General features: G+C 34.9%; 1 protein-coding gene across 1 annotated transcript in view; it reads left to right on the top strand.

Annotated features, from left to right (window-relative positions):
* Positions 1–1,514: 1,514 nt before the first annotated feature.
* LOC123319077 overlaps positions 1,515–13,541 on the top strand; it is a 156,967-nt gene continuing 144,940 nt past the window's right edge. The window contains exon 1 of the mRNA XM_044905924.1: positions 1,515–1,902. Coding sequence (XP_044761859.1) covers positions 1,797–1,902 — 106 coding nt within the window. The 5' untranslated portion in view covers positions 1,515–1,796. The remainder of the gene's footprint in view (positions 1,903–13,541) is intronic.

The raw sequence follows: 13,541 nt of genomic DNA on the forward strand, positions 1-13,541 counted from the left end.
AAAAACTTACAATTTTTCACCTCGAAACACTCTTCGTTGAATATTTCACAAACAAACTACTGTTAGCCTTACATATTAACGTCACGCAATGCCCTCTGCCAAAGAATAGTGTTCACTAGTATAATACTTTTGAAAACGGCTACAGATCGCGGATATAAGCCTGTATCAAGCCTCCCCATGTATCAATGCTCCCTAGTCTCCCCTACTATAAAAATACCAAAAATTTAAAGAACCAAACTCTTGAATTTCATGTTTTGTAAAATAAAAGTATTTTTGATATTTTGTCGTATAATGCGCCGTTTTCGAGTAATTTGATAATAAAGAATTAAAAAGTATCTGTGAAGTTTGAAAAAATGGCTACTTTGGCTGAATACAACTCCATAGATGTGAACTGTTACAGATTTAACTAGATATTTTGAAGGTGATTTCGTTTTTCCATGGGTGGTATATTATGAAAACTTAAAATGGTCCTTTTTATCAGGGATGAATCACAAAGAATGGTATGATAAAAAAGTGCTCCTTCTGACCTCAAGCATCTACTGTTGAAATATTTGTACGAGTCAAAGACTCACCCTGTATACTATGCAGAGGGACTACAGACTACAGTAGTAGTGGTTGCAATTTTGTTGTTTCATTCAGTTATTTTTTTCAGCTTCTGGGATACCATACGTATTTCATCCAAAAAAGTAACATCATCATCACGATCATGTTGAATGTTTGACAATGAATTGTTTGAGATGGTTCTCAGAGATCGGATTATTTATTCATTGCTGAAGCTTTGAAACTACCGAGCTCCTGAAAATTCACAAAAAATAATTGAATATCTCAAGAGTATTTCATTTTATTCTTGGAGAAACTAAAATCCACATTTCTTCGAAAATTCTATTCCTCAAAAAATAAACAACTTTCTGCCCATAACTATAGAATCACAAAGTGGCCAATAAGGCCAATAATGGCGGCCACTGCAGTCCATTTCTTCCTAAAAACGCTTCAAAGTTCCACTGAGAGTCGAAGAGCAAACTCAAAAAAAAAGGGAAATAACTTAAATTCTCGTATTTGTTTCAAAGTGTTTCCTCATTATCCTTCGTTTTATTTTTATTTCAATTTAATTTCCATTCACATAGAAGACGAATGTTGGCCATTACAGGGGGGCACCACTCATTCGATAAGAAACACATAAAAAATTGGACCAGGTTATCTGAGCGTTCCCGAACAAGCACCACCGACGTGAAACCATCGAAAAAAAAGCCCATCCCGCGAACACCGGAAAATCGAGGAACCCCGACCCGCGCCCTGCGGAACACCCGCGACAACGACATGTAAATAATTGAAAAACCGCCGTTATAACCTGTTGGCATCCCCATTCTCACGCGACATATCGAAAATACTGTCAGAGAGAACCCCCCGGGGACGGTGGTGCAAATTCTCCAACTCCCGAGATGTGGGAGTGGCGTCCTTCGCCGCCGCCGTGCGAACGACGCTGCGCGACGCGCAGCTTCATCGCTGAAGCCCAATCTCCAGTTTCCGCGCGTTCTCACCCGTCGAAGGACGTCGGGGCGTCGCGATCATCATCACAGGCGGCCGTGTCGGATGTCACACATTTGGGCCAATTAATAAACGGTGTATGACAGCCGCGGAAAGGAAATAAAAGACGATTTTAATAAGTCGGGGAATCTTTCATCTCGGGATCAAGAGCGCGCCGTGGCGGTTATGAAGATCGTAGGTGGCGTAAAGTGATTCGGAAAACTTCTTGTAAACTAGATTTAACGCAGTTTTCGGTGAACTGGTGGTTGAGGATGTTCTGCAGTGATAACGCGACCATGGGAGGTTGTGCGAGAAGTGTTTTTTCCGATAGGAAGTCTGCGCTGCTCCAGTTCGTGCTCTTGATGGTGTTTTTAAACGGTGAGTTATGCGTTGTGAAGAATCAATCTTCGGTGTTTTAATAGGCAATTACGCTGGCGGATAAACGCGTGGCGGAGGATGTGGAGCGTGGTGAACGAAGCCTTGGAAATTATAATGTGCATAAATTTGCTGCTCTGTCAGATTACCAAAACTGATTACATACTTTTTTCGGGAAAATTGCAGCGCAAAAAAATTTCTCAAGGCTTCGGATGATTCTAAAATGAAAATTTTGCGAGTTCGTCTGCGTTAGAAAAGTTTAAATAACGTGCGTACAAAAAAATTCGTCGTTAAGTTGGCTGAGGGATTTTGAACTTCGATATTTCATGTCTAAACGTAATTTTTAGCTTGTTCTGTTGGTACTATTTTCTAGGTGAACTGTCAATTTAGCATTTTGGATTGTTGATTTAAAATCATCAGCAAATTATAAAGATGAAAATTATCCCAATGTCGCAGTGGATTATTATCAATCTCTTCAAAGTACTGTTGACAGGTATGTTCAACCAAAAAACAAAGTGGTCGACCTCTGTTTCATCTCAAGTGGCTGGAGTATACGTTGGCGTATGTGGCAGGATTTTGAGAAAAAGACATCAATTTTTCCATAAAGATTGACATGTTATAAGAATATTGAAAAAATTGATTACATACCCTTCAAGCATCAAAATGAAAATTGGAGTTCGGTATGCATCAGTCAAAGGCAAAAAGTGGGACATATTTTCTTTTATGACTTTTAACAGTAGAACGTTATAAAGCTGAAATCATCGTGCCTTTTTATAGCTAGATTGAATTTTGATAAATTTTCCGATAGTTCTTCAGTTTAATCATGGATTATCAGTAATGACCAAATCAATTTAATATTTATAGCGAATTAATAAACATATTGAGATTTTTACTGTGATTTATTCATATTACTGAAATAGGTAACCTTAAAAAAAAAACACGAAACTACGATTTATTCAAGATTCATGTCTCTTACGTAGATGAAAATAGTGGACTTCGGTTGAAATTTTTACCAAGAATTCTTCTAAACACTTCAGATTGTTTGGATTCTCGTGATCTGACCGAGGATCTCACTCGGTGAAATGAAAGAAATGCTTTTCGCACGTTGAGTGAAAATTACTGGTAACTTTTCACAAAAAGTGCCTTTCCACTTTCCATGCAAAGTAACGGTATTTAGCTTATTGTCATTATTCTTTACATTTTAGGAAGATGAAGTAATTCAAGGAAAGCCACCGAACATCAACCTTCAAAATTCCATAGCCTACTTTACGACTAAGTTTTCTGAACGTATGTTAAAGACGTGTGAGATTTAATGTAAAATAGCTTTGAAAGTTTGAGAGAGAAAACATTGTTCGTGCAGAATTTAATGAAATCATAATATTGTTCGATTTTGATAATTTGGAGTGTTTGTGTGGAATGTTATTCTACCTATTATTAAGTTTAATCAGACACATCTCCTGACCTATCGCCTCAATTAACGAGAGATGTACTTTGCTACCAAAATAATCATGAAACTCAAACGTAAATCATCAGTACGAAATTTTGTTCGACCATGAAGGTCACAAAGAGGATAAAATTCTTGGATGTGAAACAAGACGTATTTTCACTGTTCTTGGAAGAAATTAAAGGCAACAGATATATTTCCTGATCTACCGTCTAAATTAATGAGATGAGATGTAAATTGCTGCTAATGTAGACATGAAATTTCGACGTGAATCAGCTTCACGCATTTTATTTGATCATAGCGATCACAGGGAGAATAAAATTCGTGGAATTTTGAATGTGAAATAAGATGCGTTTTCACTATTCTTTAGGGAAGAAATAGGCAACAGATTTATTTCCTCATCTATCGCCAAAATTGAATACTGTTATATAACCTAAGGATTAGACAATGCCAATTTCATTGAATCTTGAGCGAGATATTGAGTGATCTATAACATCATATTCAATGCTTTTTGATTCAATTTACGCTCTTTTCAACATCCCATTTGTAAAAAACAATTGTCGTATGCAAATATTTTACCAGTGATTTTTATTCTTAATCATATTCATAAGAGTAAAACGATACGTCCAACAGCATTCAGTTCTTGTTTGTTTGTTGATATCGGATTTCAGTATCAAGTTGAATCGCTATAAAGCATCAAGGTGCAATTAAATCTTGTTCGTTCAATCCAGATATTATTGGATGTTTTATTCCTATTTGTATCATCGCTGCGATCGCCTTATAACCTGGAACTTCCAAGAGCTACACCTGAGCAATGCGAACATAGAAAGTGAATAATTTGCCAATCGTACATAAAATTTTGTTCTTCCGCATTATTTTTTTGAGAATTTAATACTGAAGCTCAAGGAAAGTTTTGAATTTACATAACGAAAAATTTTTATGTTGTTATGTTTAAGTGTGATTTATCTGTCACCTAGACAGGGTTATAGTCGATCAGTTGAGTGGTTATAATCAAATATCCTGAAATTTATATTGTCTATTTGAAACTTTTTTTTGATAGAGGTGATTTTTTTTTGCCTTGAACCATATTTTGTGAATTGTTTGAAATTTGAAATAATTTATGAAGGTTTATGTCTCGGTTTATGTACTCAATGATATTAAGGCAATAAGAAACACCAGAGATTCTCCTCAGTACAACACAAATTGTATAAAAGTTTCAAGGCATGAGTGAGCACATAAATGAGATGAAGTGAGTTAAACGTCATGCTGTGATATGAAATGAATTATTGTTATTTCGAATCACAATTTCAATCAAATCTAGACCAAGATAAAACTGTTTGTGACCAAGGAAAAAAATAACTCGAAACAAATTTGAAAAATTCTTCGATTTGTTACATTTCGAGAAAGTCATTCTTAACTTAAACAGACAAGAGTTAATAAATAAACAGATTTTGCTTAAAACAGTGAATATGATAATATATAGTTTAAGCATCTACATCAGATTACAGCTTTCATAGAGAAAAAAGTCAAATCAAATCAAAAATAATTCTTGTGGTGTTCCTCTATAATATCAGCATGATATCCGCCTGTTGGGTAAATTTAAGTTCATTCCAGCCTTTACGACTCACACTATGTACCCGTTCATAATTTTTTTTTTCTCAAAAATGTTTACTTTTATCAATTACAAAAAAAATGAATCATATCAATAAGGATTGAAAAATCTTTTGAAACAAATTTTATGGCTTGTTTTTAATACCCCTTGTCAATTATAGGTTAAGACACCAAAATTATTTTCGATTGTTTTTTTTTTATTTTCGCTATTAAAAAAAAACGAAACAAGTTCACATGTCCAACGAAGGGTAATGCACGTATTGAAAGGTGTTCAATTAACCGAAATACATTTTCATGCAACCCGTGGACCAATCATTCCATTTCCGGAACAGAGATTCCATTAAATCCATTGATTTCTCTTTAAAGTACTACAGATGTAATGCATGAGTTTTCAACTCATACTCCTCTTCTATAACGAGTTACCACCAGTCATTCGTGATGATATTTTATCGAAAACCCATCAAACTTTTCCCGTTGTCGGGTGTGGAGGGGGTTGGTCGATCCACTGGACGGACGTAAACGGGGATGTGACGTGGGAGTGCGATGAAAAATTTATGGAAGCTGAATTTCGATACGGCGCTTGAATATTCATAAAATAATTGGATGAGATCGAAATGCAGGCGATTGTTGGAATGAAATTTTCAATAAATTTGGGGGGATACTGATTTTTTCGTGGATGGAGGGGCGATTACCTAGTTGGAATTATTTATTGGGTCAAAAAACGGCAATTTAGTTTTGTCACGCATTGTCAATTTCGAATTATCACTTCATAACCCAAATTGAAACTTAATGACTGGAAACGCTCCTAACATTTTCACGTCTGAGAAAAAAAATTGGATATTTGTGGAAGGCAGTGGCGCCTAGTAGTTGTTTTGATGTATTCAAATGATTTCAGTCGACTAATGAGATTATTTCAGTTTGATGATATTTTTCTGAAATTAAGTAGGTATCTCTCAAAAAAGTTTTAGAAATATATTTTATCGACTAGCAAGAACCAGCGTGGAGGTAAGAGTTATTTTTCGCCAAGAAATTCTAACTGACTGAAATTATTCCTCCATATCCAATATACAGGATGGGCCAAATTCGTTCTCCACTGAGAGGTTCTCGAGAACTATAAGAGCTAGGAGAAAACGGATGCCACATTCACAAGCTTCTTTTTCCTGACTAATCCAAATTTGAAAAAGGAACCGGCCTATGATTTCTAGATTTTGAGTTATGAAAACAGTTATGCATTAGTAAATTGCCATTTTCAACAATGCTGAAGTACACGTACATTATTTCATTAAATTTTTCTATCCAGTTATTTTCGAGATTCTGATTCTTCAAATGTTAACTATAGTTGGAATTTTTTTTTATCTTCCTACGAAATTTTTGATGATGGCGAAATTGTAACTATTCACCTGAATATTTCATGAAAAAAATGCCATATGATCTTTTTTCTGATTTCTGTTTCACTATTGAATAAAAAGACAATAAGTAGGTAGGCGTTACCATAGTGACTGTTAGATATTGTTTGATTTTTCGTAAACTCAATACCTACTCTGTCATCGAGATTGCTGATTGTTGAATCACTTTTCCTATGCGTCAATTTCTACTTCAGCATTGTTGAAAATAGCAGTTTCTCAGTTTTCGTTTATAACTCAATATATAGAATCTATAGGCCGGTCGTCTTTTCAGATTTGCATTACTAGAGAATGTGTCATTCGTTTTCTGCTAACTGTTATAGTTCTCGAGATCCCCTCAGTAGACAACGAATTTTGCCCACCCTATAGTATGGTTTCGTTATGTTTAATTTCCTAGATTTTATCTGGTAAATTTGGGATCCAGTATCAATCGCTGACAACAAAATCACGATGGTTTCAAAATTATACCTAACCACGAATCCTTTGAATTCAAATCAACGAGAATTTCTTGTGGAAATCTACACTCTCGGAGATTGAAATGATCGAATAAAGTCGAGGTAATTGATTGCGACCGCTAGAGAAGTGGGAAACAGCGGAACTCTGCCAGTGCTGGCTCTATTGAAAGGTCGAATGCTAAATTCTTAGCTAGTAGTGTATCAGAACTGTGAACGTACGCATGAGTTACAACAACTGAGTTTTCCTTAAAGCGGGAAGAATTTCATCTCAATATCTAAAATATTTCATGTATTCACATGATAAATTTCAGTGCTCAGCTTCATGAAGAGGCTTAGCCTCCTTTGCCTCCTCTGTTGCCTTTTATGGAAAGGTAGTTTTCATATGGAAATAATTGGTCTGTGAAAACTAATTGAAATCAACAGTGCTTTACTGGAAGAATGATAATCAAAAATCATGTGAATATAAAGTCAAAATGATGGTTGAACTCATTTATGAATAATTCATGACCAAATTCCTTCTTTCTTTCTTTCTGAAGAACAGAGTGAGCCCAAAATTTCAGGATATATTAGGAGTCAATGAGTCAGTTGAGTTAGATTTCGATTCAGATTGTTTGAGGGATGACATTGCACTGCGACTAAATTATCTATTGTGCCCACCATAAGAGCTGTTCTCGTTTTCATCAGCATTTGTGTATACACAGCGCGCAAAAAGTTACGCAAAAAAAATATTTTCGGTATTTACTTTTTTGCAGGAATATGATAGAACAGGTCAATTTTCATTTATAATGAGGAGTTTTTCGTTGAGGCTGGTTGAGTTTCTCCAAGAGGCAATAGAGATAGAAAACCTAAATTTTTGTTCCAGAAATGGATAAACCTTTTGTTCGACCAATAACACAACTAGAATCTGTGAAAAACTATAAGTTTTGAACGTCGAATTCAGCGGCAGATAATATAATATCGATTTCCACCCCCCATAAGAGCCCTTCAAGTTGGAGGTCCACGGCTTCGCATGGAATGTCACGGACATATAATAAGATAATAAATAATGCCGTATAAACACACGCGTGGATCGGAAATGGAAACGGCCCCTGTATCGATCTGACTAACAGTTCATGACACTTTTGGGAATAACGGCCGAAAGTTCTTGTTGCAAGTTCGGGTAGGTCTGAAAATGAACGTTAACCTTTGTTGGTTCATATTGATTACTATAATTCATTTGTAGGGAGTGGTTGTTGAAAGAACATCTCGATTTTGGCTCTTACAAAATCGAGAACTTCTCTTTATTGTTCATTCTATTTTTTACACTTATGTCCTAAATCTTTTTTTAGTTGGTATTGAAATCAGCCATTTCATAAAATCGTGTAAGATACTGAAAAAATAATGAGAACAATTCGGCTATTCTAGGTTTCCATTTTCATTACCAAGAAAAAATCGAACGAGCCAATATCCTGAACGAAACCACATGGTCGAATCAGGAGATGAGTTTTTTCCCACTGCTTTGCGATAATTCAGCTAATAAACGGTCTAGGGTCGTATTAGGATCTATCTCAGTAAACATTTTCATTTTTTTTCAACTTTGTCATTTCGAAGTTTTGTATAATCATTTTAACCTGTTCTATCTTCTGTTAAAAAAAAGCCTCACGTTCAAATACACGGTGTAGATGGACCTGTTGCTGCTGAGGATCATTTAGTCTTTTATGATGTTTTCCGTCAACCTTTTCTCATTATAGGAATGAAAGGGCTGAATTCATTGATTCAATATTTAAAAAACAAATACTTGAACAATGTTTTTTTTTATATGATCGACGAATCAAGAACAAAAAACTTAGTGAATGCAAGAAATTTTTCAATAATATGTTTTTTGGATTTTACAGGTTTTCTCTTCTCTGATTCAATAATCATTTAAATCTCCTCCCAATTCAAGAAATTTTTACACCAAAATGATTTCTTTCGAAAATTGATAAATAAAAACGCAAAAAAGTACCATTCAAGGTTCTGCCCCCTCTGAATTAAAATTGAACTGCATCGATTCTGGAAGAAATCATACTTCCGGAAATATTCGGATGGACTCAATTAGCTGGGCCAGCCTCTGTAGCAATCTCTACATGTTCTTATAAGACCATCTCAGTTTTACGTCATTATTCAACTCGATCTACTATAAAATAATATTCCTGCGAAACTTCCACAACTTTGAATAGCCTTATCTTCTCACAGCGCTAATTTAGAAAGTTCTACTGCCTGGTGTTCATTTGATGTTTACTGCTGATACGAATGAACTTGAGAGTGCATTATAACGATGTTAACTCTTTTATGCACGTAACGTTCTTTCAATTCCCCGTTCTTTATGATGAAATGAACTTCATTCTATTGTGCCGAGGATCTTGTTATATATGTAGTTTCGTGCCTGTTGTGAAGGATGACCCTATTTGCATTTTAGGTGATGCTAAAATATAACATTTCCGGAGTAAACTTTCCGTATGCGGATAGTGTGCCGTATTTCCACTTGAAGCATATCTTCACAGAAATTATATACGTATATTCAGGTGGATAGAGAAAATTACAAGTGGAAATAAAAAAGATATGCATCAGATTGTTGAGTTAGGATGGATGTTAAATGTTGCTCTGACTAAGATTCTCTGACAAGTGGTATCTTACAATAGGTTGTCTTAAAAATTGGGAGAAATGTTTCATTGAATATTAACTGAATCGAAGTTTTCGAAAACGTTAAAACTCACTTTTTTCCCAACTCAGAAACGACGACTCGTTGGAGGCCATTTTTTGATTCCGAAAAAAAGGTATAGCTGGTCTAGTTCACTAGATAACCTCACTAGACATTGAATTTGGACAACCTGTAACGTGTACAGTGGGCTACGTAAGTTAGAGCAACAAATCAATTCGAATAATTTTTCGAGGGGAAATAATGAAGCTGTATCAAAAATGCATCAGCTCTGACTTTAAAATCTCACCAGTAAAATTCGTCTGAATTATTCACGAATTTTTTTCACAGTACTCATCACAATCTTCTTGTGCGAACATTCTAACAATCGTCCTAAAAATGGGGAAACATCGTAGCACTGTTTCAATATAACTAACATAAGCACTTTTAAGGAACTGTCTCGATTTTCTACATTTTTTTTCACCCGAAATTGCACGATACAACAATTATGATTCTCTCAGGAGTGACCTGATACATCTAATCCGATGAACTTGGTACTAAACCATTCATTGTCCAGCCATATGTTTACGTTTTGTTTCGTTTTTGCGATGCCGGAGTCACCTTTCACCGTCCCGTACTCAAAATTTAATGAAATTTTGTAGAATTTCTAGGGGTTGCATCTCAGCCATCTTGGATATTTCATATAGACCATTTTTGGTTGAACGACTTACTTTTATGAGTTCTACTTTCTTTCGTAGAAAAAGCCTCACCTTTGCAAACAGACTGTATTTTTAGCAGAAACAGTAAAAGTTGCCTTTTACAAAACACAATTCTCGGAGAGGTTGAACGACTAATATGAGAACCTGTTCGAGCATCTTTCTACAGAATAGTAAATACAGAAGATATTAATTTTTTGCATCAACTCCTACACAACTGAGCTCCTTTGCATAATTATTATTCACCCTAGTTTCTCAACTCACTTTCAATGTTTTGACACCTGTCAATGAGTTAATCTAGAGATTATTCCATCCAGTATTATTACCCCGAACATTCCATCAGTACTTAAAATCCGAAACATTAGTATGGTATCTATTAAAGTGAGGTTGAATGACTTCAAACAAGAACGTCAAATAGTAACCCATCGTCAACGTGTTAACTCCAAGGTTATTGAGAATTTCGTGCGGGCTTCATCTTGGCTTAAAGTTTCTGTTTTTTCCATTTTTTGAAGATTAGTATCACAATGGGGAATACTCCTTCTGACGAAAATGATGTATTTTTTATGAAATATCTTTGAAACGTCACATTTTGAAATAACCATTTCAACCGTTTCCCAAAAAAAATATTTTAAGCACTTAAAAATGAAATTTAAAGTTTAAAGCGTTTTGTGAGAATTGCACAAGCTGGCAACATAGACTGAAATATGCCTTGATAAAAAAGGACAACAAATGCATTATCTTCATGAGATAGATAAAGATGGCTGTCTATGAAGTCTGCGACGAACGAGGAAGGTCGTAAAATTTTATGGGATTCTTATGGCCGGTTGCAGTTGAAGCTCGCCAGTAAGTACGCCCCTGTAGATCAACAGCTGTTATTTTATAAACAAGCTGATCGGACATTGTTCTTTTCATTTTCTTGTATGCGCTGTTGTCAAATCGTAAACTCCGCGCAAAGCGATTTAAATTTTAAAACCCCATATTTGTAGGATGATTTTGAATAGTTTCCGCGGTGAATTTGAAAAAATCATGAATGAAACTCATAATTATTCAGTTTAAACTTGCATATGCAGTGATAACCCAAATTGAGGAAAAATCCCCTTTATAGGTGGAACATGAACAGGCCAGAAATTCTAGAAACAATCTAAAATGACACCACATTCGTCAATTTTAATCAAAACTTACTTCGACAAGCAATAAAATTATCGGTGAGGAATTCTCGTACCTCTTCAACCAACCAGCTCACGCTGCAATTCCGTACCTGAGTTTTTCCATCTGCCTCGGAAGGATAATTGAAAAATTTCCCGGAAACGGTCTATTCAGCGGGATACTCGTAATCGCTCCTCTTGCGCAAGAATCGCAAGATGAATGAGATACGAATAATTTGAACGTAAATTACGAATTGAGGATGATGGATCTAGCTTAATTAGATTCTCTTGTGACGTTCCTAAGTTCGGCGATAAGGCGGAGTATAAGCCATCTGGATTTATTTTCAGCATTTGCTGCAAGAATGAAGGATGAGTGCGACTGAAACTAACGAAGTCAAATGGATCGAGTATTTGTTTTCATAATTATGTTTTCTTCCTTTCGTGGTTGCGGATTTGAAAGCAGCCGATCCGAGGTTTCTGGAGGAGAGAAAAACGCCCATCGCTCATTTATTGATTAACTCTTTTCTTTTATCGTACAAGATATCATTGTTAAAGTTAAAAAAAAAATCCCTGAAGAAATATCAACTGAGTATACTATGATATCTGATAATAAACTTTCGAGAAATAATATATGGTAGGTCAGTGATTCATAATAATTGTTAAGCAGTGTAATTGATTCCTTCAGTTTCAATATAATTCGATGAATTTGTTGCTTCATCTTTCAGAAGCGTTCGAATGCATCTTTTCATTAGTAGAAAGTGGCTTTATTCAAAATATCAATCAACCTGTTGGAATATTTTTCTGAAAAAAAGTAAATACTGAAGATGTGAATTTTTTGCGTTACTTTCTCTTAACTCTGTATACAACGGTATTTTCATGAATATTCATACTAAGTTATAGTCTTGTAAGGACAATGCTCGTCTATTATATCGTCTTATCCACCACGGTTATTTTTCTCAGCAATCGCTCAAATACTATTCTTTCCTACTACATGTTGGCCAGTGAAAACACATTTGATAATGAGATGGCGCTGTCAATACAGAAAAACTCTTTAATAACAGTTTACTGTTTTATAATTGAAGGGCGCGAAATTCGAATTACATTTCTTGTATTGAATTGTAATATCGACTTTTTTGAGACCAGAAAACAAACATTCTAAGCGACAAAACAAAAGTATGGTTTTGTTTTATGACCAGGATGTTAGTTTTCTTCTTAAATTGTTTGGAATCCATTGATATCAATGAAATACGCTGTCGGATGTGCATTTTTTTTATTTACAATTTATAAAAGTTTACAAAAATTTGAAATTATGGATAACGAATAAAGCGACAAAACAAAAATAGGTTCTGTTTTGTGAGCAGGATGTTAGTTTTCATCTGAAATGGTTTGGAATCCATTGATATCAATGAAATACGCTGTCGGATGTGCAATGTTTCATTTTAAATTTATAAAAAATAGAGCTTTGACTAGGACACTGGAGTGTATGATATGCTATACGTCAAAGGTATTATTTCTGTGCAATACGTTGTTTCGCAGTAATAAACTAAGTTGAATTTGTACAATTTATGTAAGAAATCAATTTACCCTCATAGCATACATACATATTTCCTTTACTTACATATTATTCACAGAATTTTCAGAACCACTATTGAAAAAAACTTTAAAGAGTTATACAAGACCTGTATGTTAGCCAGTCAGTATAGTTTTTCATGGTTTTTTTATGATCTCTTTATGGTATGGTCTCTACGACACAATATACAAATTGATAAATGAATTAAGAAAACACTCACACCAGGTTTCTAAAAACTGACAAACATAAATTTGACAGTCAGCCGATTCCCAAATCGCAATCAATAAAACCTTTGCATTTCTGAATATATTGAAGAAGTAGCCATTGAGAATCTTTGAATAGACGTATAAAAGTCATAAATTCCCCTAAATTAGCCCTTCATGCAAGGGATGCTTCTTGCATACAACAATCCACGTAGATAAACAGTTCTCAATTTACTTGAAGTAAAATGTTTACAGCACATTGTGTAGTCAGTAGTGTTTGCTCAAGTCATTGACCTCACGACCTGAAAATTTTATCCTCTTCGGTGCACTGAAAATCAATCAATGAATGACCCAGTCACATGTTACCAGTTTTCATAGTCACCAAGAAAAAATTGAATAATTAGCAACTACAACAGCAAGATAACCTAAAGGCGATTCG

Source organism: Coccinella septempunctata, chromosome 8 (genome assembly GCF_907165205.1).
Source record: "Coccinella septempunctata chromosome 8, icCocSept1.1, whole genome shotgun sequence".
NCBI classification, from domain to species: Eukaryota; Metazoa; Arthropoda; class Insecta; order Coleoptera; family Coccinellidae; genus Coccinella; species Coccinella septempunctata.